We start from the raw sequence: 22877 nt of genomic DNA on the forward strand, positions 1-22877 counted from the left end.
CAAGCTGAAGTGTTATATCCCACAGTTGTAACTTAGCACTGCATAAATTTTAGCCATCCAATGTCCATAAATACCCTGCACAAAACTTCTGGTTTGAAAAGTAGTCGCTAAAACGGTGGTTACTTGACGTTGATTTAATTGTTTGAATGTAGAGTGGTACATTATTGGTCATTCTAACTGGTGATTGGAAAATAACATCTGACCAAATGACTAAAACGCAGGAAGTCAGAGAAGTTTAAACTCAATTCACCTTTGGCAACAAAATTATTATGCTACTGTAATTATTACTGAGCATGAGCAGTTACTTGCATCACTCTAAACTGGCAGCTAAAGGTGAAGTGTGTAATGTCTGCATTGTCAAAAGCAATTTCAAAAATAATGTTTCCAAACCATCTGCCATTGGTTCAAACAAACAGACAGTCCCGCCTTAAACTCACACCATTGGTTGATCCAATGTTACTGGTCAGGGTGATCAAACAAACACTGCAATTACAAATCAATATTGTAAATATTATTCAAATATTACATCATCCAAAAAATGCAGACTTTACCTTAAAATGTGATTTTGTAAACTAAATGGTTGAATCACCAAAAATGCATGCATGCCACCTGCAATCTGAATGCAGTTTGTTGCTAAACAAGCACATAATGTGTTTACCAACTGCATTTTTGAATACATCCGCATAAATACAACTACGCAGCCATTTATACAGATTGTCCACTTAGTTCTAATCAAAACAAAGTTATAATGGATGTCAAATGTAAAGCAGGACAGGCTGGTGTGTGACTGGATGACACTCCAAGACCCCCCGAGCGCAGTGCCAATGTTAATAACGACAAACAGCGACAAAGCCCATTACGAAAATGAGATCACCCTCTGTGTGGTGAGGACTCCCTGCCAAGAGCCCACACAACAGGCTCCAGGCAGAGTCACACATAAAGATGCCCGTCACCTCTTCCTCCTCCCTGATAGCTCCCATGGTTCAAAGGCAGGGCTACTAGCCTACATGCTCACATAATAAAACAATCAAGGGCTAGTTCACCCAAAATGAAAATTCTGTCATTAATTACTCACTCTCGTGTCGTTCCAAACCTGCAAGAATTTATACTACATTTCTGGGCCTTGAACGTGGTAGATCTCAGATTTTATTAAAAATATCTTTATTTGTGTTCCGAAGATGAACGAAGGTCTTACGGGTTTGGAACAACATGAGGGCGAGTAATTAATGACAGAACTTTCATTTTTGGGTTAACTATTCCTAAAAGAATAACCAAATAACTACAAAAAAAAAAAAAAAAAGAGATCAAATTTGATGAGCATGTATTATAATGTTAATGCATTATTATATATATATATATATATATATATATATATATATATATATATATATATATATATATAAATTAAATTATTGTTGGACGAAAGATCCACATCTTGAATTCTACTATATTTTGCCTAAATACAAACACAGAAAATATTAATAACCAGTAAGATTTTTTTCATCATTAACATAATGCAAAAACATCCCATTGTCGTTCATTTATCAGAAATGCAAAGGTAGTTGTGCGCATATGACAATGCAATATGTTTTAATAGTGATAAAAAAGTATTTTCAAGAATTTAATTAAAAAAAAAAAATAATAATTTTTTTCATAATTTAAAACAATTCATACTTTTATTGAGCAAGGACACGTTAGATTGATAAAACAGTTAAAATAAAGGCTTATACATTTCTACAAAAAATATTTCAAAGAAATGCTGTTATTTTGAACTTCTATTCATCAAAGAATCCTGAAAAAATTAGCAGCATGACAGATATTAAGCTTCTTAAGCAACAACTCAACATATTAGAATGATTTTTGAAGGATCACATGAAACTGAAGAAGTTTTTGCTGAAACTCAGCTTTGCCATCACAGGAATAAACAGTAAGAAACATAAAAATAAAATAAAAAACTTTTTTAAAATAATTTTTAGAACACATTTAAATATACTAATATATTTTAATTTTAATAGTAATACAATACTAATATTTGATCAAATAAATGCAGCCTTGTTGAGCATAAGTGACATTTTTAAAAACCTTAGTTTAGTTAACGGTAGTTAAACGGTAGTTTTATTTTCTCCCTTTTTTGATTTTGGAATGAATTCTGACCTGGACATGCTTTTGTGAGGTTCACCCAATATGTTCAATGTTTCTGCCAACACTTCACAGCCCTACAGGACATGATCCTCAGCTCCCGTTCTAGAGCAATGAACTGGCTTGAGGATCTCCAAAATCCAGGACAGTAGCAGGTGATGATAAGAGCGAGAGTGTCTGGCTGTGGTTGAGTTGTAAGGGTAGAGCTGGGTATCTTGAGCGGCTGCTGAAGCAGGACGCAGCAGATATCAGGGCTCTGAGCATCTGTGGGGTTCTCCAGCAGCCCGTCACCTCTATGAATACCCACCAGACCATGAAATTTAAGACCACACACAAAAACACACCATCCCTCAATCTTCTGTGCTTCTCATACATCAGGCTAACAGTTCACACAGTTAATAATAATATTAACTGGAAAACCCCTTTGAAACATTTCTAAGAATCTGAATGGAACTACTATGATGTACGAAAGCGTTGGTCACATTTCTGCTAATATTTGAACATTGTTCACTGACATGACAAGATGATAGTCATGGATCCAACTGTCATGGATGGCAGCGTCCAAGCTGTTCGAAGCAATAAACTCTTACACAGCAAACCGCAAACAACAAAAACCATCAGACCATAAACAGACATCAGAGTAGATGCCATTTTTACACAACATAAAAGAAAATAAGGGTCTGAGAGACTGTTCAAAATGTTGTCTCCCCCATATACTATTAAGTTATATATATATATATTATTATTATTTTTTTTTTTTCAGTTCTGGTTTTCACCTAAAAGAAAACTTTAAATTAATTTAATAATAATAATAATAATCTTTAAATTAATTTCAGTACATCACTTACACATAAAATCAGGAATATAGTTGTATGATTCTCCAGATATTGATAAAACGCACTCCATCACCATAACACCACTCAAAAAATATAATTTTTTTTCTGTTCAAATTAACAAACGAAAACGAGGTTGGACATATATACATCTGTATCTTTTTTAGAGGTCCATTTACTAAAACTGAACAGAATGTTTGTAAATAATTCATAGAAGTATTTGTACGTGAATTGTCCTCTTTCAATTGAATGCAAAAGTGTACCTAAGAACGATTTCGCATAAAATTGACAAAATCAATACATGAACCTATTTCATGGAAATTTTTTCATCTGAATAATCATCACCCAGACACAGGCTACAACAATTTGACATTGAACACACGGTATTTCTACCCTTCACAGCCTCGTTTTTATTCACGCCAAATTAAATATGGCACCTACTCTAACAACTGCCTATAAATATAATTATATGGTCAATATCCCACCCAGCCCTTATATACTGTCCTCAGACACACTCGAGATAATATTCATAAAATGCAAGAGGCACAGGAATGGAATTAGGGGAAATTAACAGAGTACATATTAATTAATGCTGTTTTTTTGCCTATTATCGAGTGTATGGAGGGTAAAAAAAACCAATTAGTTATTGATTATGAGGTGCTTTTTTAGCTCTGTATTGGGAGGGCTACAGCTTTCTGCAGCAGTTGTGTTTCCACAGCAGCTGCCAAACCTCAAGCTTAGACTGACAGCATAGTGAACATGACAGAAAAATTAAGTATTTATGTGGGCTGCTTGAATTGGGGCTGTCAGCATTCCTACAGACCCTGGCCGTGATTGAATGAAAATGTTAAACGCCTCAATTTCTCCCATCATATTCCCGAAGGGATTCCAACTTTTTTTTTTTTTCCCTCCAGGATTCCACTGTGAGAAAGCCTTGAAGGACTTAAGTTATGTATACCCATATTTACATATGCCCCTCAGATGTGTTTGTTCTTTTCACACTTTCAACATACTTGCATAGCAAAGACAAACTGCACACGCCAATGAGACGGCAGAAGGCCTTTAGCCAGTGCTGCCATCTAGTGCATGCAATGTTAATTACAATCCAAATTACACAACAAAAATATATATATTTTAAGTGCCTCCTGACACAATTCAGGAGAAATCCCAAAGTAAATAACTCTTCTTTTATAAACCATACAAAATTAACTGATCAAATAATGCGTCCAAGTCTTCCAACATTTATGCCTCCATACACTGAAACTGTGCTCTTTATGCATTCATAACATACAATATTGAACATTATGCTATGAAAAGCAACGTTTCTTTATAGCACTTCCATAAACACGCTCTTATGTAATATAAGACTATAAAAAAAGTCTATAGGTTACATAAAGGATAAAAAAGGTTGAAACTTCCTCTGTATCCTTTCTGCTTTTACCTCATTATATAAAATCCTAACTGTTATAAAATTTTGTGTGTGTGCGCGTGTATATATACATATATATGGATAAATAGATAGAACATAAAAAGTCTGAAAATATATTTCTATAAATCCTTTACAAGTCTCTACCTTAAAATACCGAATCCTCAAATACTTGCCTAACCATAAAATCACATTCTAGAATTTGATATGTGTGGCCAAACTAGCATAATCTATTTAATAATTAAAAATCTTCATTGCAACTTCTAAGAACTTTCATAAAGTTCTCTCTCTGGGATCCCGTTTGCTCTCCATTCCTTGTATCCTCAGTGGATGCATTTGCATGACATGTTCCAGATGTAACGTGAATCAGGCGATGTGAATACAGCCTTAAATATGTTTACAATTCCTTAATGGCACAGCTGAGAAACTCCTAAAATCAACACTGTTTGTCCTCAATCCATGGACACATTCTCTCGCCGCCTGCTCGTTGGATTCATTTTGAAAAGATGAGTACAATGCAACATCTGTGTGACTTTTGGCACGCTCTCCACCATTTCCTGACAGTGAATCAGCATCTGATGGCGGCGCAGTCATAATGAAATGCACCGCTCTCCTCCCGGCAGCAGCCATCAGCTCCCACATTATCTGATACCCGGCTAGATCATTTGTAGCGCTATTGAACACATCATCTGCCTGAATCTCAAGCTTGTCACAAAGTACAAGGACGCCAATTTGTTACCATGTGCCCATAATGGTACTCTAGGCAGATCGTTCCAGGCAGTTACTCCATCGCCCCAGGGAGAGTTCCTGACCAGCAAAACCCATCTGAAGTCTATGTAGATATGGCTTAGACAAAGCTGGCATGGTCAGTGTTGGGGAAGCTACTGTGAAGCTAAAGCGGTTCAAATATAGCCAAACTAAAAAGCAGTTATCTACACTACAAGCGACAAACAAAATATTGAAGTCATAACAGGGCTATAAAAGCGCTAGCATTTTTGTTTGTAAATTCTTACTCCAAATTTTGCGTCACAGTTCCACAGATTTTGTTCATGTTTATTTCACCGAGGCTATGACTAAGTAATGAGTACAACAATACAACACTTGCAAATGAATGTCCTCTATTTTAATTCCTCCCTTCAACAAAACCCAGTTCCAGTGGAATCAGAACAAAAATACTTGTTCAGAACAAATATAAATAATACACACAGTAGAGCACGTCTCTAGCAATGCCAAGGCTGTGGGTTCAATTCCCAGGGAACACATGAACTGATTTAAAAAGTATACCTTGCATGCAATACTTGGATAAAAGCATCTGCCAAATGCATAAATATACTGTAAATATGCAATTAAATTATGCAATTACAGTGACAAAAAGTAGTTAAAACAACCGTCATTAAAAAAAAAAACACACACTGCTGCTTTTTAAGTAGATAACACCTTTATAAATAATCAGATGAGACTTATGATTCTCATTGAAGACTAGTAACTGAAATAAATAAATAAACAGACCATGATAATGTAGAAACTGGGCCATTTAAAACCATCTAAATTAGTATGGCATAATTGAATTAAACTTACTAACTAAACTAAATTAAACTTATTAAATGTATTCATGTACTTGTACAGTAATAATAATAATAATAATATGATTTAGGGCTAAAATTAATTGTTCAATCATTGCTTTACCAGTGAATTAATGACATGAACCATATAAACAAACAAACTTGTTAAAATGAATTAGACTCTCCAAACCTACAAGTGTTTTGCATCAGCTCGCTCTGCTATAAATGGATGCAATGAAATGTTGCAAAATATATTAAGGTTGTATTTTGTAATGTTACAATGCTACTCCTTGGAAATCGTAGTGGAGTGGTATATTTCTTGAAGCATTTTAAAATAATCTAAAGAACCATTTTCAACTAAATAACTTTTTGCGTGGAAAGGTTCCATAGATGTTAAAAGTTATAAGGTTATAAGTTCACAAGTTCATCCATAAGTACAAGACATCATGCTCACAATCTAATAAAAACAGATTATAGAGCACAAGACATCTTGTCTTGCAGTTGAAGTACCTGTGCAGCAAAAACAGGAACTTACAGAACCTTGACAGAATTCTCAGAACAGATTTAGATAATGATGTTTACAACTAACAGGCAAAGTGGAAGCTAATTGGTTGCTGGAACATGAAACATGGCCTACGTAAGACTGGATAAGCTGTTACCCTGTGGCTGTAGACAACAGGGGTAAGGTGAAATATATTTGTTATGATACCACTGGAACTGGGGTGTTTTGAAGGGAAGAATTAAAATAGAAAGCAGTAATTTGCAAGTGTTATATTGTTCTGCTCATTAATTAGTCATGATGTAGCCAGGGGGAATAAACACGCATGAAATCTGTGGGCCTGTGACGCAAAATTTGGAGTAAGGATTTAAAAATAAATAAAACTCACAGCACTTTGACTCAGTCTTACTCAAAAGTGCAGCTATTTTCACATGAGTGTCCATCTGGTGTTCACTCCCTTTTATTGACAGCGCATTTGGTGCCCCATTACAACTGATTCTGCTTTTCACAGCCTACATCTGGCGCTCTGGCTGTTGTTTTGTATTTTTCCCCACTTTGTCTTCTTTGATGAAGCCATTTTAGCTTGCTGTTTGATTTGCTCCACTTAGAGTTGAGTGACATTGGGGAAAACGGATAGAAATTTAAATTTTTTTGTTCACAAGTGCAACATACCCAGTACACAGTGCCCTGGAAAAACTCCTAAGTAGGCAACCATTTAGCACACACCTTTATCTAAAGTAACATTCTCCTCCTGAAAGCAACCTGGGATTAAGTGCCTTACTCAAGAACACAATGTTGGTGGCTTAAGTAGGGGCCTATGATTTCCGCAATGCTGAAAACAAGGACAGAATCCAGTTATAAAAATGAAATTTTGTGTCTCAGTGTGAATGAGTGGCACAGTTTTGTCTACTACACAAACTCAAGCATGTGTGACGCTTATGGTGTTTTCAGCATCTGCCGTCTCACTGTGACACTTCCTGTGAACTTCATCTCCAGAGCTGCTCTAAGAGTTCACTTTATGATAATTTAACCATTTCATAAAACCATTGTGAGATATACACACAAAAAGGTCTTTAATACAACTGCCGAATTAAACATTTGGTTTAACTTGAAGAAATTATGACTGAAATGTTTAATGCATTTTAAAGTAGAATGTAATTTTCCAAATAATAACAATAATAATAAGTTTATTAAATAATAGCATATAAACTTGATCCACGTATTAATTTAAACCATAAACCTCCAGAAATTTGCTTGTCAAAAAAAAGAAGAAATTGTTCAGATTTCATTTGATTACATTTCAGAAGATTAGTTACTTTTAAAAGATGAATTACTTAGTTTTATGCATTGATTTGAAAAACATCATTTTTTTTTTTTTTAATCGTAAAACAATCCACAGAATATCTAAACATTCACAAAATAATCCACCAATTTTTCATCCAAGTTTAAACCGCAAACCTCTGTTGTCTAGCACTTTAAGTTAAAAAGTTCAAATTTAATTTGATTACAGTTTAGAAGAATAATTACTTTAGAAGATTATTACTTTTAAGTTTTATGCATTAATTTGAAACCACCATTTTTGATTGGATTTGTAAATCATCAAACACAGCATCTGGAAAATTAAAATAGAACAGAATTTCTGGGGGGAAAAACATTTCAGAAAGCACTGTTATTGTGTAAAAAAATTAATAAATAAAAATGATTCAATTGGTAAGGTTATTCATTCCACTGATTAGTCATCTTTTGATCATTTAAATTTTAATTCAACCATTAAAACTGGAAAATACATAATTTGAGGAAAAATAAAACAGAATTTGGCAGAAAGTAAAAGGGTCCTTTTTAGTGGTCGCTACTTGCTTACATGTAGGGTTCAAACCAGCAACCTTTTAGTTTCTATTCAGGATCTTAAACCACTCTGCAACAGCATCCTCCAACTGTTACGCTCCTAAAATCAACGTTCCAAGTCATAAAGCTTTTGAAATGACTGGCTTCTCCTCTATTTCAGCAGGCTAAAGATGAGGCCGTAAAAGCGGAATCGAATAGTTAACCAAGCTTTTCATTCAGTTCCTTTAGTCCGTCCTCTCTGACATTGCAACCCCTCCCATGTCTCCTCCTATAACGCCTGCACTTGTCAGCATGTCCATGACGATCTGATATGCATTATTCATTAGGGCTAAGTAAGCTACATTTAATTTTCCAAATCAGCTGCTCACATTCCCTTTAATGATATGCTAATAGCTAAGGAGACTCAATTCCCTTAGCAGCAGTCCCTCAGACTGGGAAAGTGTTTAGGATTGCATAATCGTGCCACGATAAGCGTCGCATTAGCCTTTATGTTTTCCTGTCTGCCGTGTCCTGTTCTATCTCAGTCAGCAGAGTTAGCAGAACAATTATCTCTGGAAAACATGAGGTGTGCTAGTGCACATGCATATATGTGCAGAGCTAAGTGCTTTTTATTAGCTTATAGGTTTAAAGCTTCAGGAAAACACACTCTGTACGCCAAATATATCTTGCTTTAAAGCAAACGGAAACTTGTAATTCACAGGCTAATTTACATTTCAAACGACGTGACTGATTTTAGCCTAGCATTGTTACATAACTTGAAAACGTTTGATCTTTTATACTAGCCAGCAGAGAAGCCGGTATTCCACCACACCAATGGTGTTTAGCATATACGACTTTCTTTTCTTTCTTCAACTGATCCTTTTCTTTGGCATTAGCCTCTGGAGAGATGAGAAAGAGACAAAATGTTTTTTTTTTGCTTTTTCTTTTTTTTTTCAATTAATATCCACCATTGTGTTTTAATACATTTTTTCTTCAAAATAAATGAATAAATAAATACATTCCATTAACTGATCAACTGAAGGAAAAAAAACACTGAGATGACTTTGATGGGAAGCACCAAAAAAAATAAATTAAATAAATTAAAAAAAATACTGAAAATCTAAATCAAAAGACTGTATTTTAATGTCTTTTATAGCAGAATAAAATACAATCTCACAAAGCACTCGCAAATGGTGTAATCAACAATTAGCTATACTTCTAAATTATCTAAATATATATATATATATTATTATTATTTTTTTTTTTTCATTTTATATTTAATATTAAAACATTAAAACCTAAATTAAAATATAAAACTTAAATTAGTAAATTATTATTAATATAAAATACATGAATTTGAGAGTAGACTTTACAATGTCATAACAGACTTCACTGATTGGTGGATTGCTCTTTGCAAGCGTTTTTGCAAAATTTGGAAACTTTTTACAAATTATTGTTAAAAACAAACTTCTTTATGAAGAAAATGGATGGGATTTTTACTTCTGGAACCTACTGTTACTAAAGCTAGAGGAAAGAAAGCAATGATGAACCCAGAGAGAGAAAAGAAGCAGGATTGGAACACATTGCCGGTCAGATTCAAACTAAATCTCCTGCATGGGCACCACAGCTCAAGGAGCATGGAGAAACAGAACTTCTAGGCTAGAACTCCACATTATATTTCTTCAACATCTTACATTTTCAAGGTTAAAGCAAACACAAGCAAGGTGATAATATAGTGTTAATAATTGCATTTATTCCAGTCAGCAGTTTCCAAACTTAGTCCTTCTAACTTTCATAAGGGCAGAAATTAAGTTCCTAAAAGGCGACGGCAACCTGGGGTTTTCACTCAGAGCTAGGGAAATGAATATATGGCTCATCCATATGTTCAGTTTTCCCGGGTGCAGCAAACCTATGAACTGATGAGCACTGCATTGTTCCTCCATGTGTGCAATCCACTTCTGCGTCCTTCATTCTCTCTCTATTTCCCAAAAGCCATTTCATTAGTTCAGATCTGGAGATGATAAATGGCACCTGTTGCACTTCGCAGGATAATTATAAACAGTTTTAGAAAGTAACTGCCAAAAACCTCTTGTTACTACCGACCTCTGATGTAAATGTTTGCGACAAAAGGAAGATGCCGCCGATTTATTACTTTAATGCATCAAGCGCGGAAAGGGGTCTTCCCATCCTCAACTGACCTTTAATGACAACTAACCAAGTCGATGGAACTGCACGCCGCAATTTCAAGCTGAATCACAGAGAAAATCGAGACCAATGGTGTTCACAAAATCAATTTTATGCTAACTTCAAACCCTCGCTCATTTGCATGTCCGTAGCAGCCCATCTTCCTGGCTGCGATGAAAATACAGTATCGGTGCAACCTAAAAAACGATGATGAATTAGACGTCTAAGAGTACGCCCGAGCTAATGATAATCCGAAGGCGAAAATCTGAGATGACCTTCAGTGAGCACCTGCACATTAATCATCCAGTGATAGCCAGCATTTCATTACCGGCCCCCGTATGATAGGTGCTTTCTTACACGCCTGTGATCTATTACATCATCGCAATTAACATGATAGTCTTGGTTGGTGGCGGAGCAGAGAGACTTGTAGGTTAGAACGTGGCATAACAGGTGGCCACATCAATAGGGTTGCGAGTCTAAACACATATGCCGCATAAAACCGTTCGGTTATAGAGGTGCACATTTATGGACTCTCCATAAACAGTTCACTCCTTCAGAAGAAAAACATTATTATTATAGCACCTCGGCCGCATTCTGTTGGAGTGGCTGTTTTTGATTTTGTTAAGGTCTCTGCCAACAAACACTCCAGGCTTGTTTTTCTCTCCAATACTACAAGCCAAGATGCTGACTTACTTGGAACAACAACCAGTGCGAGGAACAGATTAATCATTTAGACAAGGAGGAAGGGAACAGTTCTAGAGTGAAAGTGAAAAGAAGGGAAGTGGGAAAAGACTGCTTTCTCACATCAACATGTGAGTCTTTTCCCTTAAAAGAATGAGCCAAGGCAAACTCAATCCAAATTCCATTTTTCCCACAATCAGATTACTGTCAATCCTCTTTCTTGCTGCTCGCCAGAGTCAGGAAGTCTCAGCTACATCAACGGGGTGCCACTTCTGAGGTTTTTTTGAATGTTCAAGGAAAGATCACAGAGTCCGACCCAAAGCAGACCCCCAAAAATCATGCTTTTTGTGAGTAACTGGACCCCCGGGGCCAGCTGGATATCGGGTTTGAGAACTAAAAAAAAAATTGCAGTTACCTCATCAATGTAGTCTTTAGCAAAGATAAAAAGATGACAATGAGAGAAAATCTCCACTGATGTCCTTTCTGCTTCCGTGAGCTATAGCTGCTCTAACCCGGTAATCAGTCTCAGACCCCGGTAGCGCTTCGCTTCAGCAGGAGGGTCACGAGGAGGACGTTTCGGCTTCTCTGGGGGAAGTCGTGTGGAATAAGCCCTCGCTGAAGTCTAATCTGCTGTGCAAATGCTCCGTGAGGGCTGGTCAAGGACTTTGAGACCTCTGCAAACTATCACACTTATACACACATAAACAAACGTACAAGTCAAAAACATACGCAAACAAAATACCAACAACAACAGAAAACTAATCTGTAAACAAACAGTAACTTCATACTATTGCTCAGACAAACTCCCTGGGGAATAGAGGATGATGCTCAGTCATCCTTAAATAAGTGAAAAATCGCACAGTCGACTGTGAAAACAGCCTCGGATACCTTTAAAGCAGGTTTAAGGACAGTGATCCGCCTTTTGCCAAACATGCCACTAAAAAAAATCTAGTTTGAATAACTGGCTATGATACAAACTAGGCCATAGTACCTTAACCAGTAGGCTTCAGTAAAAGAGCAAAAAATATATACATAGAATTTACAAATTAAAATCATACATGCTCAGTACCAACACAATGCTGATAACAGAAATAATTGAAATCACTAATTTAACTAATGTTAGTTGACCCCAAATGTAGTTTGAAAATATAGGAAGTAAAAGCAAAAGCAATGCAAGCAAAATTCAACAATGCAGCTTTGCAGATTTTTGTACTGTAGCTTTCTGTTCATATTGTCCTATCATAAGTAAACAGCAAATCAACTTAAAAGCTCATGTCTATATATTTAGCTATCACGTGTGTTTAATTGCATTTTAATTATTGCTTTTAGCATAGTTTTTTCCCAAAATGGGTCTTGACCCACCAGTTCAGAACCACTCATTTACAGAGTGGATTCTGACACATTTCAACACTTTATATCTGTGATATTCACACAATGATTCACATCATCTCCTCAGATTGTTCAGAGGGTAATCAGTCAGCCATGATGGGACACATATATCCTCTCCTCAACGAAGACCCCACACAGGGTAGGAGATCATACAGCTAGACTATCTTCTGAGCAGTGGGTAGAAAAAGTGCATTTTACAGCAGAGCCTCTCAGCGCCAGGGAAAACAGATTACATCCGTTTGTGCTCCGATGCCCGTCTGACAGCGGCAGCGCCTGGTACACCTGCCCTCCAACTTTGAGTGCATGCATTATTCAGCATCGCTAGAGCTCTGCGTGCCACCGGTGTTGTCGTCTAAAACTGCAGGCGTCCATGTGCCGTAATCAAAGCAGGCCGGAGAGCAGCTTGTCTCGCTGTGATATCCTGCAGTTTCTACATGATAGTTTTTGAGAGACTAGGAGGGGAAGGAGGTGGCTCTAGTTTCCAGATTCACCTTCATTTTTGTGGTTTAGGTACTATAACTGCTGCTGGTAGTCATTTTAAATTACAACTGCAAAGTGCAAATAAATATTAATAATAATTTTAAAAAAAAAAAATTCATAATTGAGTTAATCTGTTACTTTACTTAATAAATATAATAATTAGAAATATAATCAATTAAATTCACTATAAATAATATTAAATGTTTAATTAAATACTTAAATTAAGAAATCGAATGCAATGCAGCATTGTCTGAGACCTATACAATTATGAAATAACGCAGAGAAATTTCTCTCTGCTTGTCAGCAGCATGGATTTATACATAACATTTATTGACTGAATTAATGTCTATCATTAAAAACATTTGTCAGCTGAAACAAATGATCAAATGCCATTTTAATTTGTTTTAAATTAAGTTTTAATGAACCACGTACATGTACCAACTCTTCAAATGGTTACTCTACTTCAAAAAGAAAGAAAATGTAAATGGCATCTGCAACAAAAAATTATTTATAAGGTGAAACAAATCAGGCAAGGCACTGCAGGCTGGAGTTTGGGTGTCACCAATGATCTCCGGTGGTCTTTCCAAAAGCAGATAACAGATGTAATCTCTCTCATCTGGCTCTCACTGCTGGGCTTCTTTCAATGGAGCCACACTGACATTGCAGGAAAAAGTGTTTTTCCTTACTATTCATAGAATACATTATCAGAAGACATCAGCTGTGGGTTAAAAGGGCCAAAAGCATCTATTTAAGAAACACCAACTGTGGACCCAGTGATTTCTCGCTCCCCAGGAATACTTTCTAAGTAGTCCATTTTGCCACCTTTGACTGCTAATTATGTGTCAGCACAGTGGGAGAAACAGGGGGGAAATGCATGCGAATCTATCATGCAATATCCAACAGAAAAGATTACATGACGGAAGAAGTAGGGGATTGTCAGATCTATAGGTCTTAGACTGAATAATCCAAACTGTGTTTCAAAACTTGGGATATTTAGTGTAGAAGACAATAGCTCAATGACTCAGCATCTGTCAAACCACATTTTTAACAGACCAAACGAATTGCTGCAGACTGTCAGCATATAGGCTTAAGTTCAATGATATGGAAATAAATCAAATTAAATACTCAATTTTAAAGTAACTTTTTGTCTATTCAATGCTTTACTGATCTGTCACAATAACACGTTTTTAAATGATCTTCAAAAGACATTAAAATCAATTGCCGGCCCTAATTTAAACATTCTATAACAGACTGATCATATCTGAATGTGCTTTAATGATCTGTTCAACTGAATGGGTTAAATGATATATTCTATTTAATGAGCTGTTCAAAATTACACAGAATTAAAATTATTCAAAATGTAACAACCTCTGAAATGACTTTTAGCTGACGTCACCAAGCCCTATTTTTCAACCCATCAAATAAAACCATTTTTCACAATCTACTGCCAATGGACAAAATATTTGTAAATTTGTAACAACAAAAGTAACGTCCTTAATATAACACTATTTATATCAATATATAAAAAAATGTTGTTTCACTTATATACATATAAGTATATAATAATATATACATATAAACAAACTACAATTCAAAGGTTTGGGGTCTGTACAATTGTTTTTTATGTTTTTGAAAGAAGTTTCTTATGCATTTATTTGATGAAAATTACAGTAATATTGTGAAATATTATTAACATCTTAAATAACTTTTCCGTTTTAATATATTTTAAAATGTAATTCCTTTGATGGCAAAGTTGAATTTTCAAGTCTTCAGTGTCACATGATCCTTCAGAAGTTGTTCTAATAAGCTGAATTTGGTGCTAGAGAATCATTTCTTATGATTATCAATGTTGAAAACAGTTGTGTTGATAAATTTAATGTATCTTTGCTGAATAAAACTATTAATTAAAGCTTTTAAACTGTTACATTCATGTTGATGGTTAGTAAAACGTACAAAAAGTAAAACTGTCTAGAATCTCAGCAATCATTACGTCACACAAAAGTGAATAGTGATTTAATGGGTGAGATGGAAAGCACTTGGTAGGCACAAAGAGCAGGTGGTCCGGTCTGCAGAGAGCAGAGGCATGGTTAACTGCGTGGAACGCCCCTCATTACATGAGTCACACGCTGTGGCCATTACAGAGCCGCAACACCTGGGAGCTCCCCCATGATCCCTTGCACTGTTCTCACGGAGCAATGAGACATGCTCGTCTTTCTGCAAAACATCCACTGCCTCCCAAAAACCCTCCTCCCTCACAAATTTTAGAGCTGAAACATGAAAACACGCAAATGTGGCGATACCAAACTATGAATACATCTCATTCCACTCTCTAGTTCCCTATAATTTGAATTAGTATATTATGAACATGAACCTTGATCCACTAAACACTGACGATTCAATTACCTGCAACATGATTATGAGGTTATGCATTGAAATGTAGCTGGTATTTAATAATACAGATGACAAGTCAGGGTATAACTTATTAAAAAGTAAAGTGTAAAAAAATTCCCAAACAAAGTTTGAACAATTTCAAATCAGTTCAAACTGTGTTTGAATCAACTCCACATTACACTGATGTGTTAAGATTGTTAACACTTTATTTTAAGGTGTCCTTGTTAAAAGTTACATGTACTTACTATTATAATAACAATAAATTATGCATAATTACATTCAAGTAACCCTAAGCCAAACCCTAACCATATAGTAAGAACATGTAGTTAATTAATATTACTCAGTACTTAAATGTATAAATTAATAAGGACACATTAAAAGAAAGTGTAACCGTTACATTAATTAGTTGAAATAAACACTATGGTACTAAATGATTACATTATTTAATTACTATGTTTTTGTCATGGTACACCAAGGTACTGCAAAATATACAATGGTTTTACTAATACTGTGCTATGGTAAATGTGCAGAACAACATGGTATTACCATAGTTATCATGTCCAAAAAACATAGTAATATCACAGTAGATTAAACATTTCCCAAAAAACAAAGATGTTTAGGTGTTCACTATTTAAAAGACTTTTAAACCTGTTAATTTGTACAATTGTCCAGATTGCAGAAAAACAGTAACTGGGAAAAATCTAAGCAAGAATGATCCGAAACAACCTAAGCCCACTGAACTGAATCGCCTAGTGAGAGAATAATTAGAAGCCAAATCTCTCCTCTACATTAAATCAGGGGCCTGCATTAATTCTAATCAGCGTGTGTAGCCAGGCTTGACTGCGGGCCCCGAGGGGGAAGGAGAACAGCACCCTATCCTCCGAACCCGGGCCTGGCAGAGAGTGCATCTGGCTCGGACCCTGCTCTTCAGGGTTCAGCGCTTCCCTCCAGCGGCTGCCATCAGCGCTCAGACTTGCACGCACAGGTGAGAGACTGCAACCTTTCCCTGCTCCAGCTGTTTAACTGTACCTGACGGAGCTGTTCAAATGGCCTTTATACACAGGGGTGGAAATGGCACAAGAATTATTGCCTGGCATTTGCAGCTATGATCCTACAAACAGCAAAGCAGATTGTTCAGGGTCTTTTAATTTAATGGTGTGTTTTGAAAGCCCGATCAATGCACCAATAATGAGATTGCATTATTATTGACTTACATGCCATCATGTTACTTTGAGTAATGTGTTGGCTTGGATGACATTTAATAAAATACAATTGCTTATTAAAATACATGTAATTTAAGATTACATAAACACACACAAAATGTAGAAGTAAAAATCGATGTGTATGTGCAAGGTTATGACTAAAAATCATGGAGCCTGCAACAATAATTCTTATGGGTTAGTGGAATATCAGAATAAATATTCCTGAAATGCACACTGCTTATGTCATTATATACCCATATATATAGTAGCCATTTATGACTGTGCAGGCCTTTTCTGGATCTCTTGGTAGCAAACCATGCGGTTCATAAAAGCAGCACATATTTAGTGCAATCTATGGCAAAAGTGCTCATTCATATCTATAAAATTTATTTTACAGGACCACAATAGTATTTTCTTGAAATTAGCATTTTCAATAAAAATGTCCATGTCAGAGCCCAGGGACCCCTATCTTCCTGACTACACTCCACTTTCCTCTAAAATAAGTGCAAAAGCCCAAAATAAATTAAATAAAAAAGAAAAACGTCCACACAGCAGATATTCCTAGATATAACCTATCACCGCTGAGACAAAAAGTTTTACCTTTGATTTGACAGCCCAGTACTCTTCTGTCCCATACTGTACAGCTCTGAGAGTGGTGAGGTAGTCATAACTGATGACAGCCGTCTGAAAACATTCATTTCAGAGACAAAGAAGAAAACTGTGAATAAAAATCTGCACAATAGAGACAGAACAATACATTTAAAATACTCAGAATAAATGCAAATACAGTGTAATTTAATTACAGTGACTCAAACGGAGTAGTTTTTAAGTAGTATTTATTTAAGAATTATTCAAAAGTATTAAAAGAATAATGAATTAAAAGTATTAAATGATGAAAAAAGGACAGTGGGGAACAAAAGGGCAAAATCAGGTCAAACTGTCAATTCATAACTCTGATTCATCAATTCAAGTTATCACTCAAAAAACTAACATACTGTGAAAATCTCAACAGTTAAATACTCTTAATATAAGTGATCTTGTGTACCACGTTACAGTGATATATCAGATGGTAAAATCTTATTTAAATATTATTTCAGTACTATGGTACTAAATGATTACCATGTATGGAATTAACATGGTGGTACATCAAAGTACCGCAAAAGATACAATGGTTTTACCATGGTACATTTCAAAGAAAAAGAAGAAAACTGTAAATAAATATCTGCACACTGGACAGGACAATGCATTTTATTTTACATATTTTTTTTTAAGTAATTTACTTACTGTGATTCAAGCACGAGTATTAAAAATATATCATATTCATTCATTCATTATTTATTTATAAAGCATATTTAAAAACAACCCAATGTTGACCAAAGTGCTGTACAGATCAGGAAGCTCAAATAAAAAAACAGAATCTATAACAATCTATAAAACAACATACATAAAATTAGAATAATACATTAAAGACCCACACTAAGAAGATGTGTTTTAAGTTTTGATTTAAAAGAGGAGAGTGATGACACCATTCGGATCGATCAGAGGCTATTCCAGAGTTTAGGGCCCGCTATCGCAAAAGCACGGTCTCCATGATGTTTTAACCTCGATCAACGAACAGAAAGCACTCCAAGGTTGCCGGATCTAAGTGCCCTGGACGGATTATGACAACATAAAAGATCAGATAAATAAGTTGGAGCAAGGCCACGTAATTCGAATTTGGGACTACCAGTCAGCAGCCTGGCTGCAGCATTTTGAACCATTTGAAGGCGTCCAATCGATGATTGGTTAGCTCCATAATAGAGTGAATTGCAGTAGTCAAGGCGTGAAGTAATAAATACATGGATGACTATTTCAAAGTTCTTCAGAGAAAGAAAAGGTTTAACTTTTTCTGTTTATCGAACTTGAGACCTGAATCAAACAACACACCCAGATTTTTCACACATGGGGAGACATAAGAACTTAAGTCGCCAAAGGTCAAGATCACCTAAGTCATAAAAATCACTTGGACCAAACAGTACTATTTCGGTTTTATTCTCATTTAAGGCCAGAAAATTTTGTGTAAGCCATAATTTTGCTTCCTGTAAACAGGCCAGCAGGTACAATTGGGTGTCATCAGCGTATAAGTGAAAAGATACTCCATATTTTAAAAAGATGGAGCCCAATGGCAGCAGGTATAAAGAGAACAATGTTGGAGCAAGAATAGATCCCTGTGGAACACCACAGGAGAGATGTGCTGCTGAGGAAGTGTGTTTTCCAATGCATACAGAAAACTTCCTGTTATTTAAAAAGGGCTGAAACCATTTTAGAACGGTGCCTACTGCTTGCCTACAAGATTTTCCAGTCGGGAAATAAGAATTGTATGATCAACCATATCGAAAGCTGAGCTGAGATCTAAAAGGATCAGAGCAACAGCACTCCCATTATCTGTAGGCAGCATAATGTCATTAGTAACTTTCAATAGAGCAGATAAGTACTGTGAAGTTTTCTGAATCCTGACTGAAAAGTCTCATATAGTGAATTAGATTCCAGAAAAGAATGTAGTTGAGTAAATACAACCTTTTCCAAAATTTTTAAATGAAAGGGAGATTAGAAATTGGTCTGAAATTACCTAAATCAGACACATCAAGATTTTGTTTCTTCAAAAGAGGAGTGACTGAAGCATGTTTTAGGCAGTCAGGGACGGTACCAGTACTCAAACACATGTTAATAAAAAACAGGAGACCAGGTCCTATTGTTATGTGCCGCGTGTTTTTTTTTTTCTTTTCTCTTTCTTATTTCTATCAATCTGTTTTCTAGTCTGTCATCATTGCTCTTAGGTCTCTGCTGGATGGAGGAGACGGCTGTCAATCATCATTAAGGGCGTCGTCTCTGCAGCCAATCCGATGTCATCCTGCTGTTTAAAGATCTCCCGGCGTGTCACGCTGAGTAGCTCAGTGTGTGTGTTCAGGTGTTTTGAGTTAAAGTCTGTTTTGGAGTTCGTAGTCTTTTTGGTTGTGAATGTGTGAGCTTAATACTTGTTGCTGTGTTATCGAGACTCTGAGTGGAGTGTTGATAAGAATTACTGTTCTTTCTTTGATTGGGGAAATGAGGAACAGGTTAGCGTATTGTGCGCCCTAGGACACATTCGGCCCGCAGTTAACAAGTGTTAGACACACCAGGTAAGAGGGGAGCTTCTCTTTTGTATTTTTGTTTGTAGTTAGTGTAGTTTAGTTGTGGCGTCGCATACGCCGTAGATGTCGAGTTTGTTTTCTACATTTTTCTTTGGTTAGTTAGGTTAAAAGGCTTTTGGGAACTCCGTTTAGAATATTTATATTTTTGTATTTTTTGTTGATTTGACGCCACCTTCGTTCCTCAGTTTTTTTTCCTAATTTCATGTATTCTTATTATTCTTGCTTTCTAAATTATGCATTGTATATAGCTCACACATTGTCTAGTGGCTTTGGCTTAAAGAAATTAACTTTTAACTGAATTAAGCGTTCTTCATGCCTGGTTCTTTCTATAATCTATATTCTCCCAGCAATATTTAATAGTAATGTTGCGTTCCAATCCCTAGATCTTTAAAGTTCGTAACACCTATGGTATCAACAATTTGCTAAAAAAGTGTGATGGAATACTGTCATAAGGGCAAAAAGTAGGTTTCAGATGATCAATAATATACAGGTGCATCTCAGTAAATTAGAATGTTGTGGAAAAGTTCATTTATTTCAGTAATTCAACTCAAATTGTGAAACTCGTGTATTAAATAAATTCAGTGCACACAGACTGAAGTAGTTTAAGTCTTTGGTTCTTTTAATTGTGATGATTTTGACTCACATTTAACAAAAACCCAACAATTCACTATTTCAACAAATTAGAATATGGTGACATGCCAATCAGCTAATCAACTCAAAACACCTGCAAAGGTTTCCTGAGCCTTCAAAATGGTCTCTCAGTTTGGTTCACTAGGCTACACAATCATGGGGAAGACTGCTGATCTGACAGTTGTCCAGAAGACAATCATTGACACCCTTCACAAGGAGGGTAAGCCACAAACATTCATTGCCAAAGAAGCTGGCTGTTCACAGAGTGCTGTATCAAAGCATGTTAACAGGAAGTTGAGTGGAAGGAAAAAGGATTGAAAAATGAGGATTGTCAAGCAAAATCGATTCAAGAATTTGGGTGAACTTCACAAGGAATGGACTGAGGCTGGGGTCAAGGCATCAAGAGCCACCACACACAGATGTGTCAAGGAATTTGGCTACAGTTATCGTATTTCTCTTGTTAAGCCACTCCTGAACCACAGACAATGTCAGAGGCGTCTTACCTGGGCTAAGGAGAAGAACTGGACTGTTGCCCAGTGGTTCAAAGTCCTCTTTTCAGATGAGAGCAAGTTTTGTATTTCATTTGTAAACCAAGGTCCTATAGTCTGGAGGAAGGGTGGAGAAGCTCATAGCCCAAGTTGCTTGAAGTTCAGTGTTAAGTTTCCACAGTCTGTGATGATTTGGGGTGCAATGTCATCTGCTGGTGTTGGTTCATTGTGTTTTTTGAAAATCAAAGTCACTGCACCCCTTTACCAAGAAATTTTGGAGCACTTCTGCTGACTAGCTTTTTAAAGATGCTGATTTCATTTTCCAGCAGGATTTGGCACTTGCCCACACTGCCAAAAGCACCAAAAGTTGGTTAAATGACCATGGTGTTGGTGTGCTTGACTGGCCAGCAAACTCACCAGACCTGAACCCCATAGAGAATCTATGGGGTATTTTCAAGAGGAAAATGAGAAACAAGAGACCAAAAAATGCAGATGAGCTGAAGGCCACTGTCAAAGAAACCTGGGCTTCCATACCACCTCAGCAGTGCCACAAACTGATCACCTCCATGCCACGCCAAATTGAGGCAGTAATTAAAGCAAAAGGAGCCCCTACCAAGTATTGAGTACATATACAGTAAATGAACATACTTTCCAGAAGGCCAACAAGGCCTAAAAATGTTTTTTTAATTTGTCTTATGAAGTATTCTAATTTGTTGAGATACTTCAGTCTGTGTACATTGAATTTATTTAATACACGAGTTTCACAATTTGAGTTGAATTACTGAAATAAATGAACTTTTTCACGACATTCTAATTTATTGAGATGCACCTGTATGTGACCTTGGACCACAAAACCAGTCATAAGGGTCAATTTTTGGAAGCTGAATAAATAAGCTTTCCATTGATGTATGGTTTGTTAGGATCGGATAATATTTGGCTGAGATACAACTATTTGAATATCTGGAATCTGAGGGTGCAAAAAAAAAAAACAAATATTGAGAAAATCACCTTTAAAGTTGTCCAAATGAAGTTCTTAGCAATGCATATTACTAATCAAAAATTAAGTTTTGATATTTACAGTAGGAAATTTACAAAATATCTTCATGGAACATGATCTTAATATCCTAATGATTTTTGGCATAAAAGAAAAATCAATAATTTTGACCCATACAATGTATTTCTGGCTATTGCTACAAATATACCCCAGTGACTTAAGACTGGTTTTGTGGTCCAGGGTCACATATTTGCAGGTCTGAAGGGTAATTAAATCAAACATGCTCCAAATAGAAGAACACCTAGTTATTTCAGGAAGAGCACTGTGAGAAGTCACAAGTGATTGTGGTCTCGACCTTGTTGTCTTCTCAACAAAAAACGACAGATAGTTTTCACATAGGAGATCAAACACATCAGGGAAAACATCAACAGCAGGATTTAAAACAGCATCTATAGTTGAAAATAAATCTCTTGGTCTATGGTGATTTTTTGAGACAATTTCAGAAAGAAATTTAAATTTAGCAGATTTAACTGCTTTCTGGAAAACAGAGAGAGACTCCCTTAAAATGTCATAGGACACCTGCAACCTGTCCTTATGCCATTTGCGTTCTGCTCGTCTACAATTTTGTCGAAGTGAACGAATAGAGTCATTAAACCAAGGAGCAGATTTTTTTGTAGAACGCTTAACAATGCTCAGGCAGGTGTTACTAAAAAACTTAAAATATGCATCAGCGTCAGAGCTTTCTGAGAACCGGTTTGTGATTGACAATTCATCAGTTGCCTTGTAAGCAGTAGCAAAGTCCTCGAGGGCTGTAGGAGAAAAGAAGCGAACCCAGCGGGCCTGAGCAGATGTAGTACTTGGTCGACGAGGAAGGGCAGTAGTAAAAGTGACAGAATTGTGATCAGAGAAACCAATGTTTCCAATCTCCATGTCCATAATGGGAAAAACCATGGGAAAATACCAGGACCAAGATATGACCATGAAT

At 36.1% G+C, this 22877-nt stretch overlaps 1 protein-coding gene across 2 annotated transcripts in view; it reads right to left on the reverse strand.

The window, feature by feature from the left end:
• adck1 (aarF domain containing kinase 1) overlaps nucleotides 1-22877 on the reverse strand; it is a 119351-nt gene that overhangs the window by 95284 nt on the left and 1190 nt on the right. Inside the window, exon 3 of one of the 2 annotated variants that reach the window (XM_058749202.1) lies at nucleotides 17211-17294. The exons of the other annotated variant lie outside the window; for it this stretch is intronic. Coding sequence (XP_058605185.1) covers nucleotides 17211-17294 — 84 coding nt within the window. The remainder of the gene's footprint in view (nucleotides 1-17210; nucleotides 17295-22877) is intronic. 2 annotated transcript variants of the gene reach the window in all.

Source organism: Onychostoma macrolepis, chromosome 17 (genome assembly GCF_012432095.1).
Source record: "Onychostoma macrolepis isolate SWU-2019 chromosome 17, ASM1243209v1, whole genome shotgun sequence".
In the NCBI taxonomy this organism is placed as follows: domain Eukaryota; kingdom Metazoa; phylum Chordata; class Actinopteri; order Cypriniformes; family Cyprinidae; genus Onychostoma; species Onychostoma macrolepis.